Source organism: Eretmochelys imbricata, chromosome 1 (genome assembly GCF_965152235.1).
Source record: "Eretmochelys imbricata isolate rEreImb1 chromosome 1, rEreImb1.hap1, whole genome shotgun sequence".
Lineage (NCBI taxonomy): Eukaryota > Metazoa > Chordata > Testudines > Cheloniidae > Eretmochelys > Eretmochelys imbricata.
In genome coordinates, this window is record NC_135572.1 from 109,602,216 (window position 1) to 109,627,425 (window position 25,210).

A 25,210-nucleotide genomic window follows, 5' to 3' on the forward strand; every position below is an offset into this window, starting at 1 on the left:
CATGAAGCAGTGTTTGGAGACATCTGTACATTGAGCTGGCCCCATCTCTTCTGCAATATCAGGCTTTCATTTTTACTAAGAAAAATGTTTTAATTGTAATTAGTTGCACTTTGTTCATAGCTAAATTTGCAAATCTGCACTGAGCAAACAGAATTCTTTCAGCTTTCCTCACAACTTGTAAAAATGACATTCAAGTCCAAAAACTTACATCTAACCTTCCTATTCCCGTTGATTGTTACAGGTTCACTTGGTGCCAGAGGAGATCAAGGTGACCAAGGTTTTCCTGGTCCAGTGGGCATGAAAGGTCTGGCCGGTGACAAAGGAGAACTCGGTAACAAAGGAGTACAAGGAACACCGGGGGTGCCTGGTCTCCCGGGAATAGACGGAATGCCTGGTTTTCCAGGGTTAAAAGGTAAAATCTTAAAATGATAGATACATTAAGAAAGATACAATAGCTTAGAGCGTGTCTCTGTTAAACAATTTCTCTACAAGTGTAATTCTGCTTTAGTCAATAGAGTTATGCCCACAGAGAATTTGGTTCAATATATTTCAGAAACACCGTAACTATTCTTCTCAGCCAGCACTTGGCAGTTAAAGCTTGAGGGTAGAGAGAGCCTGTGAGATGAAGCTCGGTGTGAGGACAATACCTGTTTTTTTTCTTTTCCTTTTGAAAAATAGGTACTATTTACGATTCATTCTTTCCAAAATCCTTTCCTTCACCCCCAGTCCAGTTTATTTCAATGAAATTAAAAGGGTTCTCTCTATTTTTTCTCCCCACAATCCCTATTTCAAAGCTTTCACGTGTTGGCAGGTATGCACCTAGCAAGCAATGCCATCCACAGAAGCGGTCCCATTGAGACAATGTTCAGGTTTACCAGGGCACTTCCTTTCACATAGAAAAGTTGGAGTTCTCACTAGCCAATCAAGAGTTCATTGTATACCAACAATAGGTATTTTTTATTAGAAAAAGCTAGTCAAAACGGAATTCCATCCCTTGTGGAGTAGGGTGAAGCAAAACACAAGTTTTGTCACAGTGTGCATTGGGGAGGTCAAACTCAGCATAGGACTCTCTTTCTGGCATTACTTTGGACATCAAATCAACTTCCATTCAACAGGATCACTAACCTGAACAGACAGATTGTGCCTGATGTTAGTATGGGTATGAAGGTCAGAGTAGGCTATACGAAGCCTCCCTACTTACCTTACAGCATCCTACACAAGAGCCAGGCACAATAGCAGTCCCATCCTTCAGAGCAACACCAGAACTGCTGCCAGGAGTGCAAATATATGCCAAAGGAGAAAGAAAGGAGGCAAGGCCTCTGTGCTGGCCGGAAAGACAGTGGGAATCAGGCCACATCCTCCACATAGACAGTAAAGCAGATGAACACCACCTGCACGCCAGGGACCTGGGGGAGGGAGGCACATCCCCTCATGGAGCTCCCTCTGTGGGCACTGCGGTACTATGCTTCTATGGGCACTGCAGTACTACATTTCTAATGACTGCCAGTGCCTTAAAGACACAACTTGGCCCAAAATCCTTTAACTTAACTGAATAGTCAAGGGATATTTTTTTCCTGTAACCACAGTGTCAATGAATACAAAGAATATTCAGGCCCACTTTCCTTTTAGAGCAAAGATCTTGCTTTTGAGATACTTTATCTGGTACCAGTTGTCTAACCACAATGTCTCTGGGTTCTACCATGATTTAAAATAGCTTATTGTAATGTGCTTCATAGCTACACCGTACTGTTCCTTCTGAAGCTGAGCTTCAGCCATCCTTCAGCTGGATCCCTAGCTGAGGTGTTCTCCTTGCTGTACGGATTCAGAGCTAGTTACTCATACCATTTACACTAGCTGATGAGATAGCTGTCACATTTAAATTCATCTTATTCAAGTTCTTGGCTTCTTAAACCTCTGACAACTCTCTGAATGTTACTTTTTTAGACTTTGGAATCTAAGTTTACACATATTTAAGGGGGCAAGGCTTTTAGGCCTAAATTTGAACATGGGACAACAGCTCTAGTGAAAACAGGCACAAAGATACTTCGCTACTGAAGAGATTGGCATAGGAAAGCTTCACAAAAGACATGGGTTTTAAGAAGGGATTGAAAAAAAGATTGGGAGGGTAGCGGATATACAGAGACCAGCGGGCTGCTCTAAGCATAGAGGGTGTCCCCAGAGTAGGAGAAGGGGAAAAGAAGAAAGAAAAAAAAAAAAGGAGAATTTGAAAGAAAAGAAATAGACAAGTGTGTAGAATCAGTGGGAGTAAGGCAGAAATGAGAGCAGAGAGTAAGGGTCTGACCCAATGCATAGCGAAGGCAATGGAAGTATCTATCAACTTCAATGGGTGTTGGCTTAGACAACACGGGTGGAGTTGTGCAAAGCTTTGAAGATGAGGATGAGTAGATTGAATCTGATGCAGGAGGAGAGGGGAAGCCAGTGGAGGAATTCTGGAAGGAGAACAGTGTGCTCAGAATAGCGGGAGAGGAAAATGACCTTAGCGGTGTTGTTTTGGGTACACCAAAGGAAGGTAAGATAAAGGGCGACTAGCTGTGAGCGGGTTACATTTGTTAAGGGAAGAGATAACCAAGGCTTGGAGAGGTTTTAGTGGTAGGAATGGAGAAAAAGAACAGATTTCTAAAGGTTTTATAGAGAAGGAAACAACAAAATTTAGCAAGAATATGGATGTGAAGGCCGAGGGAAAAAACATTAAAGCTGTGAGGCAAGGTTATTGGGAGGGTAGGGGTTTTATTAGTAGAGATAAGGAATGGGAGTATGTCTTTAGTTTACAGCTACTCGTTATGGAAAATAGATTAAGTTGGTTTTGGTTTGGCTTAAAATTTCTCTTCCCCTTTTCTTTAAAGGTGCTAAAGGTTCACCTGGTATTGGAGGTTTCAAAGGTATGTTAGGCCAGAAAGGAAAACCAGGACTCAAAGGAATCAAAGGCGAAGTCGGCTCTTTTGGCAATCTGGGTTTTAAAGGTCTACAGGGGGAACCAGGCCATAAAGGTATTTACATCTGCATTTTCTAATGTTACTGAATGTTTGTTTCTTACGTGTGTGAGAGAATTCTGCCAGGATATAAATGCAAAAACAATACATTTTTGACATAGTGAATTTAACTCAGGAATTCTATCATTACTACAAAGGAGGTCCTGAAAAGGCCCGGCCTTCCTGCACTTAAATTTAGTCCAGGACTTCTTATATCTTGAATGAATGGCAGTTAACATAGTTCCATTCCTACTATTGTAGTTAGCTAGGTGTCCTCATGGTTATTATAAAGTATAAACACTTTTTTTTTCAGATCTTCAAACTGAACTGTATTAATTCACTCTGAAATATATATAAAGAAAAATCTCCTGGCTTCTTGTTTATCTAATTCTGACAGGCAGTGGCTTAATATGTTGTTATACCAAATATTAGTACTTCCTGAGGAGCAATACATCCCAGTGCATGTCTGCTATAAGTACCCTCTATGTCGTGTGCTGTTGTTTGTTACATAAACCCATTATGAATTGATGGCCTGCAATATCAGGAGTGGGAAGAGGGAGTTTCAAGCTGTTTTTAAGATAAATTGTGTTAAATTGGTGAAGTTCTAATTTTTCTTAGTGTTGCCTGTTGATCCCTGATCTTGGAAGGTCTATAATTTTGGGTAAAATAGAATCTATCTGCTAAACATGCTTATAGAAATAATAATGGAAGTTATTGCAGTTATTGCAAGTTATTGTAACAGCAAGTAGAATAATCAAAATATATGTGTTAAAATTGGTTTGGTCATAGGTCTTCAGCATTATGTGTTAAGGGCTTAGAGTGAGGCCTACTAGAAGTTGGCAGTGGGCATAAAATATCATGCATATTATGTGCTGGACCACAGGTTATGGAATGGCATGAGCTTGATCTAAGGTTATAAAATTTAGCAATATATATCTTGTGATAGTTTAGCAATGAATTTGGTGATATACAGGTAAACTACAAATGAACAGATGGTAGCATCTTCGGGATTTCTTGCAAAAAGAGTTAACCACATTAACGTATTAAAATTATTGGGAGAGGAACTAATGCAAATGGTTGGGCTAACTGTTGAAGATGTTATTATGGACAACCAGAACCTTAAAATTGGTCTCCCAGAATTCCAGATATGAATAGGGGGCTGAGACTTGGCTCGATCCGATATGGTCCTGCACATATGTGAATGAAACAGGAAAAGGGGTACAAAAGATGTTGTTAACCAATCTGTTTTTGGCACATGGGAACAACAGCATAGTACAACCTAGGAGGAAGCCTGGCCTAGTGCCTTCCTTTTGGAGTGATCTCCGCTTACTTTTTCTTCAGTCTTTATTTCTAATGGTCTCTATAAGGTTATAAGTATACATTATAAGTATGAACAATGCAGGAAACCACTTTACTTTACTTATTCTATTTATATTGATTTTTCATATGATTTCAATTATGTTTGTCTGTATTAATGAAAGCTCATAAAGTTTCTGGGTGTGTATCACCAATTTCATCTTCTTAATTAACTCCAAATAGTCACCTGAATAAAGAATCTGTTATTTGTGACAGATGCACTTTGCACCCTAGATTAATCCCAGACTACAGTAAAAGCTGTCCCCGCTTCCTGCGCCCACAGGCGCCGTCCCTGCAGGTCCTATTGACCACAGTTCGTGGCCAATGGGAGCTGCAGAGCCAGCGCTCAGGGCAGGGCGGGGAGGGGGAAGTGCGCAGAGCTGCCTGACGTGCCTCCGCCTAGGCGCATCAGCAACAGGTCACCGCTTTCAGGGAGCTGCCCGGGGTGAGCACCCCCTGGATCCCGCATCCCGAAACCCCCCTACCCCCCGCAAACTCCTTCCCTTTTAGTTAACTGGAATTTTTCATTTACCAGCACCCCCCATTTCCCCAACATGCCAGATAAAAAAGCTTTTACTGTATATTGGCCTAAATGGCCAAAGGAAAAAAATTGCTCTCAGAATAACACATTCTAGATCAAAGAGTACAACTAACATACAGCGCTTCTCTCTGAGTAACCAACAGTAAATGGTGTCTCTTGAGTTATCCCTCCCTCCAGTCATGAACTATGTGACTCACTCCATATGACATGTTGCAAGTGACATTTCCCTGTGAACCAGGCTCAGACCATGAACAGGAGGCTGACAAGGATCTCGCATATAGAGACTGAGCAAAAGTGCTTGAAAAATCTAGGGACAGTGCAGATGTAATGCAACATCTAATCAATCCTGATTTCTGTGGTTTGAGGCCCTAAATTTGGTTTAAATGAGGGAGGAGGGAACCCAACCCCTAAGCCCCACAGTGTAAGTGAACAAGTAGTTGGGATGCTGCCAAAGCCGTGATGAAAGTGCTTTAGACTGAATAAGTATCAGTCAGTCAAAGAGCATACCTAACTAATGATGCTGGCAGACACTAGTTGGCCTTGTTCAGTTTGTGTCTATTTAGTTATAGAAATGAGGACCTTTTTCTTTCTTTTAACAAACACCAATGCTTTGATGTAGTTTTAGTGTGAAGACTACACAAAAAAGTACTCAAAAGTCAGGAAATGTGAAAGTAAAAGTTGAATGAATAACATAGCTCTGTCCTTTCTTGCTTGTGCGTAACAGGGGTCTTTAAGTTCATGATCACATATTATCTAAGGCCAATTTTTCAAACCTTGTTGCCTAAAGTTAAGCACCTAAGTAAAAATGGCCTGATATTCAAAGGTGGTCAGCACTGCTAGCTCCCATTAACTTCAGTGTGGTTTGTGAGTGCTCAACAACTGTGAAAAATAGGCCATTCTTACTTAGACTGACTTTGGGCTCCCAGGTTTCTCCCATGTTACCTGAGAAATAGTTTATGCTCACGTAATCAGACTGCAACAGAATGAATATGCACAAGAGGGCAGAGTTAAGCTTGTACATTCCACTTCAAGTTTTATTTTTCATATCTTCTAGTGTTTGAGTATGCTGCCTTCATGCTGCATTAGTCTAGGGTATTTTTATTTAATATTATAAACAGTTTTCTTAGCATGCTGGCTCTGACTATCGAGATTTTTGTCTCAATTTATTTCTCTGTATTTTTCAATACAGTAGAGTTGACTAGGCTTTATTGTTTTTAGGTGACCGGGGAGACCAGGGTCCAGCAGGAAAACCACCAAAGATCATATCAAGCATGCTGTCTGAGGTTAAAGGTGAGAAAGGAGATATAGGAGAGCCTGGCCTAAAAGGAGGTTTAGGCTTTAAAGGTAAGAACAACAAAACAATCATTTAATATTCATGATTACTTAGCAGGTACTAAGTATTGTCCTGATGTTTAGAAGCTTTTCAGTTTTCCTCTCCATATCCTTAGTCTGTAATACCTCCTGTTGTATTACAGCACAACAGAGCTGAGCTGGCAAGGAAAACAGAGGGCTTGATTCTCACTGTAACTCTATTGCTTCAATGGCACTATCGGTCTAAGGGCTTGTCTATCCAGAGAAGTAGTGAGCAGTGAGCTAGCATGCTATGGATTCATCCCCTGGCATGCTACACATTAACTTGCCAGATAGACAAGCCCTGAGAGAGCCAAGAATCAGACCCACTGACTTAAATGGAGTTAGAGCAAGACCAGAATCTTTAATTCTGTTCTGTGCTGTCTTTTCCACTGTCATCATTATTTTACCATCTGTCTTCAAAGGTTTCAGAGTAGCAGCCGTGTTAGTCTGTATTCGCAAAAAGAAAAGGAGTACTTGTGGCACCTTAGAGACTAACCAATTTATTTGAGCATAAGCTTTCGTGAGCTACAGCTCACTTCATCGGATGCATAAAGTGGAAAGTACAGTGAGGAGATTTTATATATACACACAGACCATGAAAAAATATACGTAAGAAGAGTGATCACTTAAGATGAGCTATTACCAGCAGGAGAGTGAGGTGGGGGGAGAGAAAACCTTTTGAAGTGATAATCAAGGTGGGCCATTTCCAGCACATTTCCAGGAGTTAACAAGAACGTCTGAGGAACAGTGGGGGGGGGGGAATAAACAAGGGAAATAACAGAACGCCACTAGCCGTCACCTTCAGCCCCCAACTAAAATCTCTCCAACGCATTATCAAGGATCTGCAACCTATCCTGAAGGAAGACCCATCACTCTCACAAATCTTGGGAGACAGGCCAGTCCTTGCCTACAGACAGCCCCCCAACCTGAAGCAAATACTCACAAGCCACCACACAACAGAACCACTAACCCAGGAACCTATCCTTGCAACAAAGCCCGTTGCCAACTGTGCCCACATATCTATTCAGGGGACACCATCATAGGGCCTAATTACATCAGCCACACTATCAGAGGCTCGTTCACCTGCACATCCGCCAATGTGATATATGCCATCATGTGCCAGCAATGCCCCTCTGCCATGTACATTGGGCAAACTGGACAGTCTCTACGTAAAAGAATAAATGGACACAAATCAGATGTCAAGAATTATAACATTCATAAACCAGTCGGAGAACACTTCAATCTCTCTGGTCACTCGATTTCTGATCTCAAAGTGACTGTCCTTCAACAAAAAAACTTCGAAAACAGACTCCAACGAGAGACTGCTGAATTGGAATTAATTTGCAAATTGGATACAATTAACTTAGGCTTGAATAGAGACTGGGAGTGGTTGAGTCATTATACTAAGTGAAATTATTTCCCCTTGTTTATTCCTTCCCCCCCCCCCGCCCCTGATTCTCAGACGTTCTTGTTAACTCCTGGAAATGTGCTGGAAATGGCCCACCTTGATTATCACTTCAAAAGGTTTTCTCTCCCCCCACCCCACTCTCCTGCTGGCAATAGCTCATCTTAAGTGATCACTCTCCTTACAATGTACATTTTTTCATGGTCTGTGTGTATATATAAAATCTCCTCACTGTACTTTCCACTTTATGCATCCAATGAAGTGAGCTGTAGCTCACGAAAGCTTATGCTCAAATAAATTGGTTAGTCTCTAAGGTGTTACAAGTACTCCTTTTCTTTTTGTCTTCAAAGGGATTTTGACATTTTCCTTTTTATAGGCTAATCTGGTAAGAAACATCTAATGTATCTATGGCCTTAAAATGTGCTGCCTCTTTGTATAGTCCTGGCACTGTCTGGCTCTCTATCTTTTTGTCTAAAGACATACTGCTGACCTGAAAGTTTTTACATGGATGGAATTACCTGTCATGTGAACCTCCCCTTACATTTCATACTGGTTTTCTTACAGGTACTAAAGGAATGCCAGGCTTACCTGGCAAACCAGGAGTTCCAGGTTTGCCTGGATCAACTAGTCACATTGAAGGTGAGACAGGAGATACTGGTATTAAAGGAGTGACAGGTGTTCAGGGGTATCCTGGTACAATTGGACCTCCTGGCATACGAGGTTTCCCTGGTACCACTGGAATCAGGGTAAGTTAATGTCCATTGGGATTCTTTTTTTCAACTAAAAGGCCATCATTAAGCTTGTCTAATCTGGGTTTTATACACCATTAAAATTGTGTTGGAATATTGAAATACAAAGATATCAGAAATCAATAAAAATTGAATGTATGAAATGTCATCTCTGTAAAACACACTCTGCCTCCACTGTTCTCTGGACAGAATCCTGAGAATGCCAATATGATTTTCTCCTTCTCCTGTTCTCCACATGACACCAAAGTCCAGCCATCATCTTTTTGCTGATGTGGTACCCAAATCCTCCTTGGGACTTCTCAATTCTGCTACTGAATCTGCTAGGAAAAGTTGGTCTTACGTCAGGCTTGCCCTTCCTAATGGGGCTGATTGTGCCAGCACCAAAAAACCCCACCTTGCTCTCCAATTTCATGAGCAAGAGGCCAGGTCAGAGAATCAAATCAATCTCTCCCACAGAAGTAGGCTGATCAACATTAAGGGCTTATACACACTAGCGCTTACTTTGATATTAAGTGCTGGTATAGACAGCGCTATGTTGTCAGGAGATGCTCTCCCGTGGACACAGCTACCGCCGCTCGGGAAGGTGAAGTAATTATGCCGACGGGAGAGGTCTCTTCCGTCGGCATAGAGCGTCCACACTAGCGCTACTGCAGCAGCACAGCTGCGTCCGTAGAGCTGCGCTGCTGTAGCGATTCTCGTGTAGACTAGCCCTAACTCTCATTTACCAGCAATTTCCGTGCATACTTTGTCAACAAAATAAGTCACGCTCGGGAGAACTCCACTCACAAAGGGCATAACAAGAAAAATCATCCACTACACTTGGTTGTATAGGGCAAAATCCTATGGTCCCTTCTTAAGTAAACTCCCCATTAGACTTCAGTGGGAGTTTGTCTGAGTGAGGACTGCAGGATTTTGCCAAAATAAATTGAATTATATCACACAATTCATGTTCCCAATTTTAAAGGAAATAGTGCTCACAAATGCAGCCTATCATTATTATTGATGTAGTCTGGCTACATCAGCCAAAGGAATCAATTATAAAGTGCTAAAGAAACTCAGAAGTGTAAGTATTTTGGCATTTTATAGTGTCTCAATAGCAATGCTGTTTTAAAGACTGAGTAAAAGTTCATTCTAATTAAATACTGTCCATTTTTAACCATATGATAGGGTGAAAAGGGTATTGAAGGAATCAGAGGTGATTATGGTAGACCTGGCTCTGCTGGGCAAACTGGTGAGTCTGCTTCTATCTCATCCATTGATCCATTTGTACTAATCTCATATATAAACCTTCATATGCATTGTATGAAGTCCTTCATATAGAGTCTGATCCAGACTACACTGGAGTCAATGGAAAAACTTCAGTGGTCCAGTTGATCCAGTGCCTGTTGAGCATTGGATCAAGTCCATATAGTCTTGTTTAGTTTCCCCCTTCAGAGGGGCCATGACTTTTTTTGCACATCTCCTCCTCCTTTTTTGTTGTTTGTTTTATCATTTCCACTGTTGTTGTTGGGGCACAGCTAAGCTACAGTAGTGAGTTTTGCACTTTTCTCTGAAGGCTACAGATTCTTCAAAACTCTAATAAATTGAATTTGTATTCAGAATTGAAGTCCAGGCTCATCCTTTGTTTATTTCTGCTTGAAACAGGTGATCGAGGAGATACTATAAACTTACCAGGAAGCGCAGGTCTGAAAGGAGAAGCTGGTGTAACTGGATCATTGGGTATTCATTTCATTGACCATCAGAATTGTTCTTTATATATTGTTTTCAAATGTCTACATGTTACAGTCCATGGAGGGTTGCTCATAGGGATGGGAAGCTCATTTGTATGAACTCTGGCACGATGAGCTATTCAACAGGTCCCACTGCAGTAAATGCCTGGGTGAAACTGGAGTACTGAGGAATAAGTGGTTAAACAGCCCAAGAGTTCCATGTAAGGGAAAATCAGGATTTGGCTTTTAGTTCTAGTGTGCGCAGAACTCTCACTAAAGTCAATAGACATTTTGCTTGGAAAAGGGGTGTTGTGTGCCTCCAGTGACTGCAGAATCTGTCTCACAGTCCCCTTATCACAGTGCTTGGAGATATACATTTGTTACATTTTCCACGTCGAGGTGAAAGTATGCAGTATCACCTCTTCGCTGAGAATGTGAATATGCTGCACTAAAGTTAGACAATATGTATAGTCAAACAGCATACACCTAAATTAAAAAATTGCGTTCTGCTTTGTAATGGCATTTTTGCCATTGACTCTAGTAGGATCGTGATTTGGCCCTAACTGTGCGTGGTGGAGAGTGCTGAGCCTACCTCTTCTTTGGACTAGTCTAGGCTGAGAAAAATAGTGGTGTTTTAAAACCAGGGTTGACCAGGATTTTTAAACAGCACAGTTATTGTCTTCACTAGATACTAAGCAGTGTTTAAAAACGTGTTAATCGATATGGGTCATCTAACACATTTTACAACATGAATCATTTTCTCAGGCTGGGCAAGCCCACTGAGGGTTTGTCTACACTTGAAACACTATAGCAGAGCAACTGTAGCAGTACAACTGCACAGCTGTAACCCTTCAGCGTAGATACTACCTACACCAGGGCTTGGCAACCTTTCAGAATTGGGGCGCTGAGTCTTCATTTATTCACTTTAATTTAAGGTTTTGCGTCCCAATAATACATTTTAACATTTTTTAGACGATCTCACTCTATAAGTCTATATATGATATAACTAAACTATTGTCGTATGTAAACAAGGTTTTCAAAATGTTTAAGAAGCTTCATTTAAAATTCAATTAAAATGAATCATAGAATCATAGAATATCAGGGTTGGAAGGGACCTCAGGAGATTATCTAGTCCAACCCCCTGCTCAAAGCAGGACCAATCCCCGACTAAATCATCCCAGCCAGGGCTTTGTCAAGCCTGACCTTAAAATCTTTTAGGGAAGAAGATTCCACCACCTCCCTAGGTAACACATTCCAGTGTTTCACCACCCTCATAGTGAAAAAGTTTTTCCTAATATCCAACCTAAACCTCCCCCACTGCAACTTGAGACCATTACTCCTTGTTCTGTCATCTGCTACCACTGAGAACAGTCTAGAGCCATCCTCTTTGGAACCCCCTTTCAGGTAGTTGAAAGCAGCTATCAAATCCCCCCTCATTCTTCTTTTCTGAAGACTAAAAAACATCCCCAGTTCCCTCAGCCTCTCCTCATAAGTCATGTGTTCCAGTCCCCTAATCATTTTTGTTGCCCTCCGCTGGATGTTTTCCAATTTTTCCACATCCTTCTTGTAGTGTAGGGCCCAAAACTGGACACAGCACTCCAGATGAGGCCTCACCGATGTCGAATAGAGGGGGACAATCACGTCCCTCGATCTGCTGGCAATGCCCCTACTTTTACATCCCAAAATGCCATTGGCCTTCTTGGCAACAAGGGCACACTGTTGACGCATATCCAGTTTCTCATCCACTGTAACCCCTAGGTCCTTTTCTGCAGAACTGCTGCTGAGCCATTTGGTCCCTAGTCTGTAGCGGTGCATTGGATTCTTCCATCCTAAGTGCAGGACTCTGCACTTGTCCTTGTTGAACCTCATCAGATTTCTTTTGGCCCAATCCTCCAATTTGTCTAGGTCCCTCTGTATCCTATCCCTACCCTCCAGTGTATCTACCACTCCTCCGAGTTTAGTCTCATCTCCAAACTTGCTGAGGATGCAATCCACACCATCCTCCAGATCATTTATGAAGATATTGAACAAAACCGGCCCCAGGACCGACCCATGGGGCACTCCACTTGATACCAGCTGCCAACTAGACATGGAGCCATTGATCACTACCCGTTGAGCCCGACAATCTAGCCAGCTTTCTATCCACCTTATAGTCCATTCATCCAGCCCATACTTCTTTAACTTGCTGGCAAGAACACTGTGGGACACCGTGTCAAAAGCTTTGCTAAAGTCAAGGAACAACGCGTCCACTGCTTTCCCTTCATCCACAGAGCCAGTTATCTCATCATAGAAGGCAATTAGATTAGTCAGGCATGACTTGCCATTGGTGAATCCATGCTGACTGTTCCTGATCACTTTCCTCTCCTCTAAGTGCTTCAGAATTGATTCCTTGAGGACCTGCTCCATGATTTTTCCAGGGACTGAGGTGAGGCTGACTGGCCTGTAGTTCCCAAGATCCTCCTTCTTCCCTTTTTTAAAGATGGGCACTACATTAGCCTTTTTCCAGTCATCTGGGACCTCCCCCGATCTCCATGAGTTTTCAAAGATAATGGCCAATGGCTCTGCAATCACATCCGTCAACTCCTTTAGCACTCTCAGATGCAACACATCCGGCCCCAAGGACTTGTGCTCGTCCAGCTTTTCTAAATAGTCGCGAACCACTTCTTTCTCCACAGAGAGCTGGTCACCTCCTCCCCATGCTGTGCTACCCAGTGCAGCAGTCTGGGAGCTGACCTTGTTCGTGAAGACAGAGGCAAAAAAAGCATTGAGTACATTAGCTTTTTCCACATCCTCTGTCACTAGGTTGCCTCCCTCATTCAGTAAGGGGCCCACACTTTCCTTGACTTTCTTCTTGTTGCTAACATACCTGAAGAAACCCTTCTTGTTACTTTTAACATCTCTTGCTAGCTGCAACTCCAGGTATGATTTGGCCTTCCTGATTTCACTCCTGCAAGCCCAAGCAATATTTTTATACTCATCCCTGGTCATTTGTCCAATCTTCCGCTTCTTGAAAGCTTCTTTTTTGTATTTAAGAGCAGCAAGGATTTCACTGTTAAGCCAAGCTGGTCGTCTTCCATATTTACTATTCTTTCTACACATCGGGATGGTTTGTCCCTGTAACCTCAATAAGGATTCTTTAAAATACAGCCAGCTCTCCTGGACTCCTTTCCCCCTCATGTTATTCTCCCAGGGGATCCTGCCCATCAGTTCCCGGAGGGAGACAAAGTCTGCTTTTGTGAAGTCCAGGGTCCGTATTCTGCTGCTTTCCTTTCTTCCTTGTGTCAGGATCCTGAACTCGACCATCTCATGGTCACTGCCTCCCAGGTTCCCATCCACTTTAGCTTCCACTACTAATTCTACCCGGTTTTTGAGCAGCAGGTCAAGAAGAGCTCCGCCCCTAGTTGGTTCCTCCAGCACTTGCACCAGGAAATTGTCCCCTACATTTTCCAAAAACTTCCTGGATTGCCTGTGCACTGCTGTATTGCTCTCCCAGCAGATATCAGGGTGATTGAAGTCTCCCATGAGAACCAGGGCCTGCGATCTAGTAACTTCTGTGAGTTGCCGGAAGAAAGCCTCGTCCACCTCATCCCCCTGGTCTGGTGGCCTATAGCAGACTCCCACCACGACATCACCCTTGTTGCTCACACTTCTAAACTTAATCCAGAGACTCTCAGGTTTTTCTGCAGTTTCATACTTGAGCTCTGAGCAGTCATACTTCTCCCTTACATACAGTGCAACTCCCCCACCTTTTCTGCCCTTCCTGTCCTTCCTGAACAGCTTATATCCATCCATGACAGTACTCCAGTCATGTGAGTTATCCCACCAAGTCTCTGTTATTCCAATCACATCATAATTCCTTGACTTTGCCAGGACTTCCAGTTCTCCCTGCTTGTTTCCCAGGCTTCGTGCATTTGTATACAGGCACTTGAGGTAACCTGCTGATCGCCCTTCTTTCTCAGTATGAGGCAGGAGCCCTCCCCTCTCATGCGCTCCTGCTTCCTCCCGGTATCCCACTTACCTCAGGGCTTTGGTCTCCTTCCCCCGGTGAACCTAGTTTAAAGCCCTCCTCACTAGATTAGCCAGCCTGCTTGCGAAGATGCTCTTCCCTCTCTTCGTTAGGTGGAGCCCGTCTCTGCCTAGCACTCCTTGGAACAGGTTTCAGAGTAACAGCCGTGTTAGTCTGTATTCGCAAAAAGAAAAGGAGTACTTGTGGCACCTTAGAGACTAACCAATTTATTTGAGCATAAGCTTTCGTGAGCTACAGCTCACTTCATCGGAAGAATCCAAAGCCTTCTCTCCGACACCACCTGCATAGCCATTCGTTGACTTCCACGATTCGACGGTCTCTACCCAGGCCTTTTCCTTCCACGGGGAGGATGGACGAGAACACCACTTGCACCTCAAACTCCTTTATCCTTCTTCCCAGAGCCACGTAGTCTGCAGTGATCCGCTCAAGGTCATTCTTGGCAGTACCATTGGTGCCCACATGGAGAAGCAGGAAGGGGTAGCGATCTGAGGGCTTGATGAGTCTCGGCAGTCTCCCCGTCACATCGCGAATCTTAGCTCCTGCCAAGCAGCAGACTTCTCGGTTTTCCCGGTTGGGGCAGCAGATAGATGACTCAGTCCCCCTGAGGAGAGAGTCCCTGACCACCCACCACCCGCCTCCTTCTCTTGGGAGCGGTGGTCGTGGAACCCCCAACCCTAGGACAGTGCATCCCATGCCTTCCAATCGGCGGAGTCTCCTGCTCCTTTCCCTCAGACGTATCATCTGGTCCACTCTCCGCATTAGTACCTGTGGAGAGAACATGAAAACGGTTGCTTACCTATATCTGCCCTGCTGGTACATGGACGTTCCCCTTTTTTCTTCTGGAGGTCACAAATCAGAATTGCTTACAAGGAAATAAAAGGTAAAATGCAACTAACACCTAACTTAACAAGCGAAGTGAATACAAAGCAAAGAGGTCTCTCACCACATGGTCCAGCACTCTTACTAACTGAATCTCTTTCCGTCAGGATCGCCCCGCCCCTTGCTCAGCCCCATGTCTTGGTAATGTTATATAGTGGAATCTTATATCTTTACATACAGTGTTACCACACATACTTTATCAGGACAATGATTAGCAAGCAAATCATGAGTTTTCAAATGATACCATACACAGTATGCTTTGTACAAATTTAACATAGTCTTGTAAAATGGGTGAATGCAGTAATATAGACTGCCACACCCCCCTGAGAGATGTAGCTATGCCAGGGGTTCTCAAACTGGGGGTCAGGACTCCTGAGGGGGTCGTGAGGTTATTACATGGGGGGTTGCGAGCTGTCAGCCTCCACCCCAAACCCCGCTTTGCCTCCAACATTTATAATGGTGTTAAATATATTAAAAAGTGTTTTTCATTTATAAGTGGGGTCGCACTCAGAGGCTTTGTATGTGAAAGGGGTCACCAGTACAAAAGTTTGAGAACCACTGAGCTATGTCAATGTAAGATCCCAGTGTAGACCAGCTCCGAGTGGGTTCTTTATGCAATGAGGCAAGGGCTTTCTTAGGAATCCTGCCTCATTAAATAGGCAACTTCAAATTCAGTTATTCCTGATAATTATTCAAATATTCCTGGCATATATATGCTGATTGTTTAGGGAATCTATTAACATTTCTGGTGTTGCAGGTGTGAAAGGAACCAGAGGAGATAAAGGTGAAGGAGGTGATCCTGGTTTTATTGGCATTGAAGGCCTAAAAGGCACCCAAGGTTTTCCTGGTTTAAAGGGGCAAAAAGGTGAAATATTTCTTACATTCTGTCTTAACTATGCAGCAATCCTAAGATTAGGAGTAGAGTTGGTTTGAAAAGTGCATAAAAAAACAAAGTTTTATTCAAATTCTTTTAACTGAAATTTCAAATTTTTGAAAAATTTTGACCACTCAATAAGCTGGTCAAAAACAGTTTTTTAAAAATGTGAAAATTTTCAAAAGAAAAATTTACCCAAAAAAATTCATATTCAGATTTTTTAGATGAGCTCTCATTAATTAATTAAACTAATTAAGATGACGTGCCTGTTTACAGTAATACAGTCTTAGTGCAATGGTGTTCAGTGTACAAGAAGGGATGAGAGTATTTGGATGATACACAAGGAAGGGAGCATTCTAATATTTCCCCTTCCCTCTAGTTTAAATGAGATAGGAAAATACCCCAAAGGACCTTCAGCCACAGTATTTTGAACTAGTTCTTTTGGCTAACAATACAAGGCAGATAGTGGTCAGATTCTGCTCTGGATCCAAATTGGCAACTTGAGAAATCTGTTACCATTAGGTGAACATGAAAAAATGTTGCTCCATATATTTATTAGTAGTATATTGCCTAGAAGCCCCAACCAAGATCAGGCCCCATTGTGCTGGGTACTGTACAAATATGTAGTGAGAGACTGTCCCTGGCTCAAAGAGAGCTTAGTCTGAACAGACCAGGCGGACAGAGTGAAAGGGGAAACAGAGGCACAAAGAAGGGAAATGACTTGCCCAAGGTGGCACAGCAATTAGACTAAAATATTCAAATTGTTTTTTCTAATAGCAGTAGAAACCCACCACTGTCTATGTCTGCATTTCTCAGGTAGCTGGAGGCGTGAAGTTTGCAATTATAGTAAAACAATGCATTTTTTGCTGTCTCATACTGCTCTTTTGGGGGGAAGGTGGGGAGAGGGATGTATGTGTTTCTTCCCCCATAGCATACTTCACACTAGCTCTTTATTTCATAATTTCGTTGTAGTGGACTTTGTTGTTTATTTATCCATAAGGCTGCCCATGCTGGTTATCTGAAAGACTGAAGGTAGCACAGTCCATGTTTTATGGTATACAATAGGATCAATTTCATGGACACCCAGAATTAATGATGTGTTTTTCCTATAGGCTTCCCAGGACTGGTTGGACCACCAGGATCACAGGGAGACCCAGGTATTCCTGGATTTCTAGGTGAAAAAGGAAGTCATGGATGGCCTGGTGTAGCGGGAAAAGCAGGTTATAAAACTATTTTAATTAAGTCATTTTACTCTAAGTATTTCATTATTGTGCATTTTGGGGTGAGGAAGAAAGAGGATCATTGGCATTTCAGAGCTCTACCTCTCTTTCCAATAAATGCTGGTTTCCTATAAATCTCAGATGCATAAATGTACACTTGTATGATTTGAATTTTCTTGCATTATAAGGATCCTTGCATTCTCACATTGACTGAAGGGGGAGTTTTTGATATGTCAAGAACCTAATTTACAGGAACTGTTTTAATTTTGCATGATGGTTGCAAAACAAATTAATTTTCAACAATGTGATCAACTCTTTTTCAAATGTAGCAGAGAGTAATATCATTTCCTACAGTGCATTAGATAGTGAGCAATTCATCTTACATAATCATCAGATGCAGTAGAGTTCACTGATACTGAATACATGGTTTGAAAAGTAAATGACTTATGGCACGCTACACTGAGAGCTTTGTTGTCAAGATATAAATAATATTTTTAAATAAAACAGTGAACTTTCTTAATTACCAAACCAAGGATTGCCCCCTTGCCCCTGAATAAATTAAAGCATGTAAGTTTTCGTCTCCAGGCATGGGGCAGAAAATGCCCCATTTCAAACAGCAGCAAGCTTTAGGCATTTTTCAGATTGGTTTTTAAAATCCCACACAGTGATTTTTTTTTCCCCTTGAGATTCTTTTTACAGAACTTGAAGGATGTGTGGCCACCTTGCTGTTATCCTGCTTTAGGGGCTACAAAAAGGTATAAAGATGAATCCTATCAAAGCTAGGGTAGTAAGAAGATAATTAATGGCAGGTTGGTTTTCTTTTGTTTGTGTTGGTTCTTGGTGTAACTTTTACCAGTTAGATTGGAGCTGCTTCTTAAAAATAAGGCTATGATTTTACTGGATAATCATATCGGGAAAAATAGATACATTTGCCAACAAAGGAAAATACACAGTTGAGTGTAGGTTTGTGATAAGCATATACATTTGTGTGTAAATTCAAATCCTAATACAATTTTTTTGTGGCTACCTTTGGGACAGGAAGCTATATTTTCCATCAAACGCATCCGTTTTCTACCAACCAAAGAATCTTAACAACTCATTGAACCTATGTATAAGATAATCATGAGTAAAATGTTTAACAGGTTTACCTGGCTTCCGAGGAATCAGTGGATTGGATGGTTTGCCAGGCAGTAGGGGCTTGCCAGGCTCCCCAGGTATGTGTGACAATCTTATTCTGTCCTTTTATAAAGGCACCAGGTTATCTTGGCTATTCTATTATAAATTCCATTTGGGATGGGTTTGTATATGATTTCTTAACATAGTCATCTGAAATTTAGCATGTGAACAATAGGCTCTGATGGAATTTGTGTGGATATTCCAGGATTGGCAAAAAGTAATATATCTTAAATGGTGCAACCTAATCAAAATTAGGTGATTAGGGACAAATCTTTAAATCATAATCCCTTTCCTTTTGGCAGGTTTAAATCGGTATTAAGAGCCTTAATGTTATTTTAATACAGTTTTCAGTATGTAGTATAGCAGCATTATGAAATCCTGAGATATTTGGCAGTTTACTCTTACTAACTCCAAAACAGGTCCAGATGCATATGGGGCTGAAGGTTTCCCAGGTATTTATGGTGACAAAGGGGAAGCAGGCAAACCGAGCAGTATTGAAGGCACCAGAGGAGCACCAGGCCAGAAAGGCGAGAGAGGCAATCCAGGTCAGTGTTTAGGGTGTTGTATTTTTTATTATTCTATATTGGAGCATAGCAAGTGTGCTAGCATACATTCTCACACAATGCAATTTAAGTTAGAGCTGTTTATAAGAAATCTACAGCCATTTCACTCAGCTATGGCCCTGCTGCTAGTGGGGGTAGCAGTTCTCAATCTATGCCAAGTATTAACTGTATTGAAAATTAGAGTTTTTCATTATTTGTCATTTCCAAGCCTCACACAGGTACTTCAAGCTGATACAGAAGTATGATGTTCATAGAGCTATTGCTACACTATCTAGAGCAGGGGTGGCCAACCTCTGGCTCCGGAGCCACATGCGGCTCTTCAGAAGTTAATATGCGGCTCCTTGGATAGGCACCAACTCCGGGGCTGGAGCTACAGGAGCCAACTTTCTAGTGTGCCGGGCGGGGGGGGGTGCTCACTGCTCAACCCCTGGCTCTGCCACAGGCCCTGCCCCCACTCCACCCCTTCCCGCCCCCTCCCCTGAGCCTGCCATGCCCTCGCTCCTCCCCCCCAGAGAGTCCTACATGCCACGAAACAGCTGATCGGGAGGTGTGGGGAGGGAGGGGGAGGAGCTGATCGGTGGGGCTGCTGGTGGGCGGGAGCCGCTGGGAGCAGGGGGAGCTAATGGGGGGCTGCTGACATATTACTGCAGCTCTTTGGCAACGTACATTGATAAATTCTGGCTCTCTCTCAAGCTCAGATTGGCAACCCCTGATCTAGAAGGTTCCAATATTGCCAACTCTTGTGATTTTATTGTGAGTTTTGTGATATTTGGTGTTTTCCTTAAAGCCTCAGTGTCACAGTTACTTGGCTACCTGGACCTCTGACCACTCTTGGTCTCTTTGAGTGCGTCCCTCAGGTCTTGAACCTCAAACTGCTCCTCTCTTCTGTGGTGGAATCACGCAATTCTCCACTCTTAGTCTGGGCCCTGTGCTACGAGCCCAGGTGCTAATCACAATTGCTTCCACAAGCCTGAGTTGGGTTCAGCACCTGCAGTTCGTTTCCCTCCAGGAGCCATGAGAGAGGTATCCAGGGACCTGATAGGCTGCTTAAAGCAAAGTAATATTCATTTAGAACAGCAGCATTTCAGAGAAAACCGGTCTTAAAATAATAAACCAGTCTACATGCATGCTTGCCTTTCCCTAAAGCAGTGGTTCTCAACCTATTTATCATTGTGGGCCGCATGGCCGCAGGTTGAGAACCACAGCGCTCCCTTACCCAAAACCTTCCCCATGTGACCAGAGACCCCTCTGCAGAGTGGAGCCCTGAGCGGAGGGCCAGGCAGTAGGGACTCTGCTGTGTAGGGCCAGACAGCAGCCCCGACCCTAGACCTGACTGTGTGGTAGGGCAGCCGGGCGGCAGCCCAGACCCTGCCTGTGTGGTAGGGCAGTCGGGCGGCAGCCCAGACCCTGCCCGTGGGGCAACCCTTGGAGTCTGGATCCCTGCCATGCAGGGCCGGCCGGCAGCCCCACCATGCGGGGCAGCCAGGAACTCAGACCCCATGCTCCCCGGGGGCCTTTAGCCCACAGCTGGGCTGAAGCTTTGTGCTAATTGGGCCACAGGTTGAGAACTGCAGCCCTAAAGCTTAGCTAATTCATTCCCCGGATCAGTGGAAGGCCTAGTGTCCTTTTCTGACACCCGCCCTGGACAACTCTTCACAATTGACCATTCCTGGTGAGGGTGTCCATTTGATTTCTAAGCTCCCACTCTGACAAAACAAGGATTGCATCATTGAAGTCAGGCTGTAGGATCCTTAAAGCTAATAGCTTTTCCCGTTGACTTTTCAAGTCAAGGCCAGGATGTTCTTATCTGGAGAGCCATAGTATTGCCTTCCTGTTTGTTCTTATCACAGCCTTGTTGAACTAAATCAATATAGGCCCATAAAATGTTTCTAGCTCTCCTGGTTGCAGAAAAAAAGCTTGAAAATGTGATCTGAGTGCCCCTTAAACACTCAGAAGCTAGAAGGTGTATAAAAAACGGATTTTCCCATCAGTGGCATTTACACCAAAGGAATAAAATTTTTAAACATTGATTATTCTGTTTAAAGGTAAGTATTATGTAGTCTTCTGAAGTTGTTAATGAAATCAGTATCTTATGGAACTATTTTATTAAAAGCAGAGAAAAACAGCTGGTACACTGAGTAGCTGAGCAGATGAGTTGTTTTTTTTAAATCTTTTCCACTTCTCTGACATCAAAGTGGCCCCCTGCCAAGCCCCCCTTAAGGGTAGCAGCCCCACTCCATTTTAACTTCCACCCTCATAACTGCCCTTCCATGAAAGCACACTCTGTCCATAAATTCATCTATGATAATAACCATATAAACTAGTTAGTTGTATGTTTTGAAGACTTTCCAACATTTAGGGCCTGAAATTCCCACTTAATTAATCAGGCCCTTAATTCTTTTCCCTGCACCCTTTGATGGCTCTAGCTCTGCTCCCTTGGGGAAATGCTCAGTTATACTCTGATTTCTTGTGGCCACTAAGATACATTGTGCCTTCTCAACTTTCCTCCTAGAAATGGTGCTATTTTGCTAATATCGTTCCTGTTTGTTAGTGTTAATTGTTTACTGAAGAAAAAATAGATTTAAAATATTTTCATGGCTTCCTGAGACTATTTGCAATAGTATTACTTTATCCGACTTAAATGGATAGTTTCAAGGAGTTATGGCCCATACTTCCAACTGTTTAAAAACTTAGGATCTGTGGAGAATGTCCTCTGGATTCTACATATCTCTATTTTTAATTGAAAAATTAAAGGAATCAATAGCCACTGATTTTGTAGGACATTTGGTACAGTGGTGTTTGCTCTTCTGCTGCAGAGCCAGTGTGTTTCAAGTACTTGCTAGCTTGGAACAATATTTATATAATAGAGCACCTGGCACATACAAGATTATTAGCACCCAGTATGGTAAGAAATAACTAACTATCCATACCTGCTTTGGAACTGGTAAAAACAAAGTTATATCTATCTTAGAGCCTCATTTTCAGGGTGCTGAGTGTCATACTGCCTGGTATGGGACACAGCTAAGAATGCCAATTTCAGGTCAGACTGCCCGAATATAGGGCTTATGCCCAAGTCCAATGTTGTACTCTATCATAAGACTTCACCAAGCTAGAAACAGATGTGTACTTCCAAAATACGATATTAGTTTTTATGAAGCCACAGTCAGTCCCCATCAGGCCCTCTAGCCCGTCATACAACACCCAGAAAAAAAAACAGATGTCTGTTTTCAATTATGATTAAAACCAAAAATCATTAGGTTCTTCCAGCTCCAGAGAGCCAGCCGCTCACCCCAGGGTCAGAGTATACTTCAGATCTTACCCCAAAACCATGCTGGTAGTCAATCCTTCAGTAAACTAAAAACTAAAGGTTTATTAATATAAAAAAGAGAAGAGTTATTAAAAGGTTAAAGTGAATTATATACATTACTGGTTTCAGAGTGGTAGCCGTGTTAGTCTGTATCAGCAAAAACAACGAGGAGTCCTTGTGGCATCTTAGAGACTAACAAATTTATTTGGGCATAAGCTTTCATGGGCTAAAACCCACTTCATCCGATGCATAGAGTGGAACATACAGTAGGGAGGTATAAGTACACAGTATATGAAAAAATGGGAGTTGCCTTACCAAGTGCGGAGGGTCAGTGCTAACGAGCCAATTCAATTAAGGTGGAAATTAGTTGATTTCAGAGTCTGTAGATCAGTAGTGATGTTAAATCTGCTAGCTTGCAATAAGTCTCTCTGGTCCATCCCGATTATTGGGGTCCTCAGTCCATTGTTCAAAGCTCCCTTTGTTAGAAATCAGAGTACAGAGATGTGGAGCAGGAATGAGGCAAGGAAGTAATGTCCCCATCTCCAATTTATACCCCCAGTCCATGGGCATGGAAAAATACTGGCTCAGAGATCGAGCCATGCATCACATGTTCTACGTGCCCTGCTGAATCACTGGGCCTCCATTGTCCTCAGGAAGATCCCACTGGAAGAGCTGATTCTCCTGAATGGCCTATCAACACCGTGGCTGGCTAGTCTTGATGTAAATCTGTCTTATTGGTGTTACCCCAGAACACATTTAGTAACAAGCATACAGTAAAATGTCATAACTTCTCATACAATGGTGATACACACGTTTCAACAGGATAATAATACTTAGCAGATTCCAATGATATCTTACAAGGCATGCTTTGTACAAGATTTATCACAATTTTGTAACATTGGTGACAACAATAGTGCAGACGATCTCCTTTTTTATACAGTGTCACACTGAGCACCCACACTTTCATCTGAAGTTAATGGGACTACTCCGCACCTCTGAAAATCACAGAGTACAAGGTCTGGTTCATCTGGTAATTTATGCTCTTTTTCTGCAGTATTAATTATGTCTTTACTTTCTTTGCAGGGGAACGAGGCCCAATTGGTAACCTAGGGTCTGATGGAATTCCAGGCTTTCCTGGAGTTTCAAACATATCAGGAATACCTGGTGATGTGGGTTCTCCAGGTCTAGATGGAGTGCCAGGTAATATATGCCATGTGTGCATTAGCAGATGAAGAGTGAATATTTAAACACAGATGTTTAGCAGTGTTTGTCACTGTTATTTATATTAGCTCTAATTAATTAAAGCATCCCAGATGCTTTCCAAATCAGGAACCTAATTTTGAAGAAAACTCGTGAGATATAAAATGGAGATAAAACGATCCTTCAACACACACCCCCAGAGGTGGTCTGTACAGGTTACTGTTGAATTATAGTGGTGGGCTTGCTTTGCAGATAAATAGATTTAATGCTCCAGGGTTGACTAGCAACTTTCAAAAGCACTAATTAATTTACATTTTTTTAAATTTAATATCCCTGAGGCTTGCAAGTCTGTGACAAGCTAACTTAAACCAGTGAAAAAATAATCACTTAAAATTGCTCGCAAAACTTGAGTGTATTGAATTGAACTACTAAGTTATTTGGGCTGTCAAGTTTGTATTGTGAAAACACATTCACTTTTCCACTCTACAAAAATTGCAGCTGGTGGTCCATGAGCCCACCTTTCTCACACACAAAAGAAGGACCAGAATAAACCATGGTGCAATGACTCTACTGGGATATTTAGCAGCCCCTCCAGTGACTGGCAGGCTTCTACTTTGTTGTTTAGGCACATCTACATTTCTGGCTAAATGGGCACTGCTGCGATCAGTGCAGCAGTGTTGATTTAGCGAGTCTGGTGAAGACATGCAAGATCGATGGGAGAACACTCTCCCATCAATTTGTGTACCTACCTTCCCGAGAAGCGTAAGGGAAATCGGTGGGAGAGTGTCTCCAATCGACACAGCACAGCGAAGACGCCAAGGTAAGTGGATCTAGCTGCATTGACTTCTGGTACGTTACTCACATAACTGAAGTAGCGTAACTTACATTGAATTACGGCAGTAGTGAAGACCAGCCCTTAGAGTACTCCAACAGTTCAAACTTGGGTGCCTGAGTTAGGCACATAGGCCCAGATTGTCGAAGGTATTTAGGCATTGGTGCACTCAGCAATGCAACACCTAATGGATAAGGAGCCTAAATCTCATTTTTCAAAGGGATTTCGGCACTTAAGAGCTAAAATCCAACATCATAGATTCCAAGATCAAAAGGAACCATCTAGTCTGACCTCCTATATAACGCAGGCCATAGAACTTCCCCAAAATAATTTCTAGAGGATATCCTGTAGAAAAACATCCAAACTTAATTTAAAAATTGTCAGTGATGGAGAATCTACCATGACTCTTAGTAAATTGTTCCAGTGGTTAATTACCCCTCACTGTCAAAAATGTATGCCTTATTTCCAGTCTGAATTTGTCTAGCTTCAAATTCCAGCCATTGGATCTTGTTATACCTTTCTCTGCCAGATTTAAGAGCTCATTATTAAATATGTGTTCCCCATGTAGATTCTTATAGACTGTAATCAAGTCACCCCTTAACCATCTCTTAGATAAGCTATGTGGACTTAGCTCCTTCTGTCTATCACTATAAGGCATGCTTTAATCATTCTCGTGGGTCTTCTTTGAACCCTCTCCAGTTTATCAACAACCTTCTTGAATTGTGGGCACAAGCACTGGACACAGTATTCCTGTAGCACTCACACCAGTGCCAAATATATGGGTAAAATAACCTCTCTACTCCTACTTGAGATTCCCCTGTTTATGCATCTCAGGATCACATTAACTCTTTTGGTCATGGCATCACACTGGGAGCTCATGCTCAGCTGATTATCCACCATGACCCCCAATCTTTTTCAGAGTCACTGCTTCCCAAGATAGAGTCCTGTACATTCTTTGTTCTTAGATGTAAATATTTATATGTAGCAATATTAAAATGCATATTGTTTGTTTGCACCCAGTTTACCAAG

The 25,210-nt window shown here is 42.5% G+C and overlaps 1 protein-coding gene across 1 annotated transcript in view; it reads left to right on the forward strand.

The window, feature by feature from the left end:
* The window catches only part of COL4A2 (collagen type IV alpha 2 chain), a 181,809-nt gene that overhangs the window by 143,216 nt on the left and 13,383 nt on the right, over nucleotides 1–25,210 (forward strand). The window contains exons 30-40 of the mRNA XM_077807549.1: nucleotides 242–412; nucleotides 2,865–3,008; nucleotides 6,106–6,231; nucleotides 8,210–8,391; nucleotides 9,562–9,625; nucleotides 10,039–10,113; nucleotides 15,767–15,874; nucleotides 16,996–17,103; nucleotides 18,246–18,317; nucleotides 18,699–18,824; nucleotides 23,233–23,349. Of these exons, the coding sequence (XP_077663675.1) occupies nucleotides 242–412; nucleotides 2,865–3,008; nucleotides 6,106–6,231; nucleotides 8,210–8,391; nucleotides 9,562–9,625; nucleotides 10,039–10,113; nucleotides 15,767–15,874; nucleotides 16,996–17,103; nucleotides 18,246–18,317; nucleotides 18,699–18,824; nucleotides 23,233–23,349 (1,293 nt within the window). The remainder of the gene's footprint in view (nucleotides 1–241; nucleotides 413–2,864; nucleotides 3,009–6,105; nucleotides 6,232–8,209; nucleotides 8,392–9,561; nucleotides 9,626–10,038; nucleotides 10,114–15,766; nucleotides 15,875–16,995; nucleotides 17,104–18,245; nucleotides 18,318–18,698; nucleotides 18,825–23,232; nucleotides 23,350–25,210) is intronic.